The 3,635-nt window shown below is 34.3% G+C and overlaps 1 protein-coding gene across 1 annotated transcript; it reads right to left on the minus strand.

Annotated features, from left to right (window-relative positions):
* Positions 1–2,715: 2,715 nt before the first annotated feature.
* Positions 2,716–3,379, minus strand: LOC111402793. The gene has a single exon (XM_023031125.1). The coding sequence runs from the start codon at positions 3,334–3,336 to the stop codon at positions 2,782–2,784; it is 555 nt and encodes a 184-aa protein (XP_022886893.1). The 5' UTR covers positions 3,337–3,379; the 3' UTR covers positions 2,716–2,781.
* Between the last annotated feature and the right edge of the window lie 256 nt (positions 3,380–3,635).

Consider the following 3,635-nt stretch of genomic DNA (forward strand, 5'->3'; position numbering starts at 1 on the left):
AGTGTTTAGGAAGTGTTTATAAACAGAGGAATTGATGTCGGGTAGGATAGTGATTATCCTATTGGCTTGTTGTAGCAGATGATTCACAAGAAAGAAAAGAAAGAAAATGCCCGAAACAAGAGAAAATACTCTGAAATCAACTCGATATTATTAATAATACAGAATGACGAAAATTAACCCATAAGCCAGGTTAAATAGTTGCAAAATACGAAATTATAGGAAAATTACCTAAAATGGCAAAATCCCGAAATTACACCAGAATAAAATATTAAGTAAAAGAAGTAGGTTGTCAAAAATTTGGCTCAATTCAAGTTTTCTAACATATGGAAAAAGAGAAATGAAATATTACCATAAATAGCAAAAAATAACTAAAAATTAAATTTTGGAAAGGAAAACAGTGGATTTAGGGCTCGAAATTGACGTGTGCGCCAATGAGTGCTTTCTGAATTAGGGTCATAATAGCGATTCTGATAACCGTAACCAAAGTTATGGCCAAATTACGAAAAAGTGTCAAATTTCCCCAATCAAGAAAATAATTGCGATTCACTTCCTATTTTTGCGCCAATCCGCCATCTCATGGTATCTCAGCGCCATCATCGTGCTATCTGACAAATCAGCATCACTCGACTCGGATCCTTCATCAGAAATTATAGATAGATAAAATTGAGTGGGTACAAGTTTGTAGTAATTTTTGTGGGCTAAAATTGATTTGATTGTTGATAATTATGAGCCAAAACATTTGTTTCCTCTTGGACATAATGCAATTTAGCCATTGTTTTGCATACACTTGTAATTTACTTGGAATCCATCAAATAAATTCTAGGGAAAATTGCAGCAGAGGCTCCCAAACCTTTGAAACATTAGCAGATTTTCCTCAAACCTTTAATTTGTTGCAATCGTCACCCCAAACCTTTCGAAACGTTGCGAGGGAGGCCTTTTTGGACGATTTTCATCCAAATGTCAGTTGGTTGACCAAAAAATTTGACTTTGACCATATTTTTAATATTTTTGAAAGGGTAAAATAGTAACTTTCCGTTTATTACATTAAAATAAATTAGAAATTAAATTAGAAAAAATAAGAAATAAGAAATAAAAAAAAATCAATTGTCTTCTTCCTCTCACCCCACCCCTACCCCTACCCCCACCTCAAACCCAAAATCAGATACCGACCATCGTCTTCGTCGCCGCCTCCTCCAACTCCAGCCATTGTACCTGATAGAAAACATGCCAAGTTTCGCGAAATCTATTAAAAAATAATTCAAAATAATTTTCTCATCTTAAAGATACCATTTGTTTTCCATTCAAAATTAAGCCTCTGAAACTGTGCTGTGCAAATTGAGATTTTCAAAATAGAAACTGTGCAGTGCAAATTCAGATTTTCAAATGAGAACTATAGAAAAGGAAATTTTTCGGGATCCAATTTTGAATTCTTCATTGAATGTTTCCAGAATTTTGGTTACAACTAAGGGTGTGTCTAAGATGTGAAGTCGGTGCGGTGGCCACATATAGTTCGTAGGTTGAATCGTTGACGTGATATGGCTGAGAGGAGTGCGTTAGCTTGGCTCACCACTGGTGCCATGGGGCTAAAAGGAGCTGCAATGGTGAGGTGGGGTGAGAGGAAGAAGACAAGTGGGTTTTTTTTTTTTTTTTTTTATTTTTTTTTTTTTTTAATTTCTTATTTCTTATTTTTTCTAATTTAATTTCTAACTTATTTTAATGTAATAAATGGAAAGTTTCTATTTTACTCTTTCAAAAATATTAAAATATGGTCAAAGTCAATTTTTTTAGTCAACTAATTGACGCTTGGATGAAAATCGTTCAAAAGGGTCTCCGCTGCGATGTTTCGAAAGATTTGGGGTGACGGTTATAACAAATTAAATGTTTGAAAAAAGTTTGTTAATATTTTAAAAATTTGGGGCTTTTGCTGCAATTTTCCCTAAATTCTATTCATATATTTCTTGAAATTATTATCCATGTATTCATCTTTCATGTCTATTTACGATTTATGTCGATTAGAAATAACTCCAAACACGTTTTAATCCCTCTTTTTATTGCAAAATGCAATGGCTTTTCTTAGTTTCATCACACACCCGCCTTTTACTCAAAGGCGAGCCAAGACGTTCGTGCTAATCCTATAGCGTAATTTTAGCTCTCTGTTCACACGCAGTGTTCACCTTTTATTACTCAAAAATTTAACGCTGCTTGAATTGTTATAAATTAATAGCGTAAAGAGAGCACAATTGGTACATCTCCATCCGGACACTCGTAAGAGTCAAAGTCTTAAAATCAATCCCTACACTTAAGGGTAGACATTTTAATGTGAACAGAACTTTCCGAATCAGAATTCGACTCCGAAAAATTCGTAAATTCAAATTATTCTATTTAAAAATACTCGAAGTTTAATAAATGGTTCCAATATTTGAAACCTCTGAACTTACACCACCCTTACCTGAATAATTCTATTCATAGTCGTTCATTATCGATAATTGTCCTACGAAGAGTTTTTTATTTGATGATTAACTTATTATTTAAGGCAATAAAATTATAAAAAAATAATGTCTCAAATAACAAATTACCTTGTAAAACGACTATCAATAGTAAACGACTATGAATATCTTTGTTGCTTGAGTCGACTTTCACCAAATAAATAAAGAGCGAAAGTGGTACTTTCACCAAATAAATAAACAAAATTAATGCTCCATATCAAATAACATCTTGAGTAGAAGCTTGATTAAGAATTAATTAGAGAAACTATTGATTACTCAAAACAAAACATCTTAATTAATTATATTGATAGAGTTGAGATACTGCAAAACAGATTTTCAGAAGTTCCACCAAATTTTGATTCTTCTGAGACAATGGCGATTGGCCCGAAAAACTAGCCTCACAAGCCCGAATTGAAGATTCAGCATCAATCGCTGCCTTATCCAATCCATAGAAAGTCTCTGAATCCAAATTGTTCATAACTTCGGATAAGGCCCGAATCGCGTCCTCGTAAAAACCCTGGCATTTCTGCATACCGGATAATACCCTCGGATTTCCATCTGACTTCATGGCTTTCAGTGATAAGCCAATGTAATTAGTTGTACTAGTAGCGTTTTTGTAGGCTTGGCCGAACACTATGTAGGAGAGGACATAGCGGTCGGCAGCGGAGGCCAGAGGATTGGAGAAAATCGTAGCCAGGCAGAAGGAGACATTGGGGGTGTTTTCGCAGATTTGGGTGGCGAGTTGAGAAGAATTTAGGTCAGGAGAAGATGAGGTGAAACTGGAAGTTGAAAAGCAAATGAAGAAGGTGAAGATGAAGATGAAGAAGGGAAGAGAACCAGAAATCGCCATTGTTGGTTCAGATGATAAGCAGTCTGTGAAGTTTTGTTTTTAATGCAATGTGTCTGCATAGGACAAACCAACAAATAAATCCCGTGAATTAATTAAGAGAGAATTGCAGCCACGGTTTCAAAATAAATTTTTTTCCGCAAACTTTACTCAAATCTTTTATTTACATCATCCACACTTCCAGATCTTTCATTTCATTGCAGCAGAGACATAAATAGATGGATTCCATTTATTTGATCAATAATTGACCAAAAAAATTGACTCGCACCAAATATAAAAAGGACAAAATGATAATTTTACAA

This window comes from Olea europaea, chromosome 10, assembly GCF_002742605.1.
Source record: "Olea europaea var. sylvestris chromosome 10, O_europaea_v1, whole genome shotgun sequence".
NCBI classification, from domain to species: Eukaryota; Viridiplantae; Streptophyta; class Magnoliopsida; order Lamiales; family Oleaceae; genus Olea; species Olea europaea.

What these genes read in the sequence shown, in the direction of transcription:
- LOC111402793 (XM_023031125.1), bottom strand. Translation starts at nt 3,336, where the DNA reads ATGGCGATTTCTGGTTCTCTTCCCTTCTTCATCTTCATCTTCACCTTC.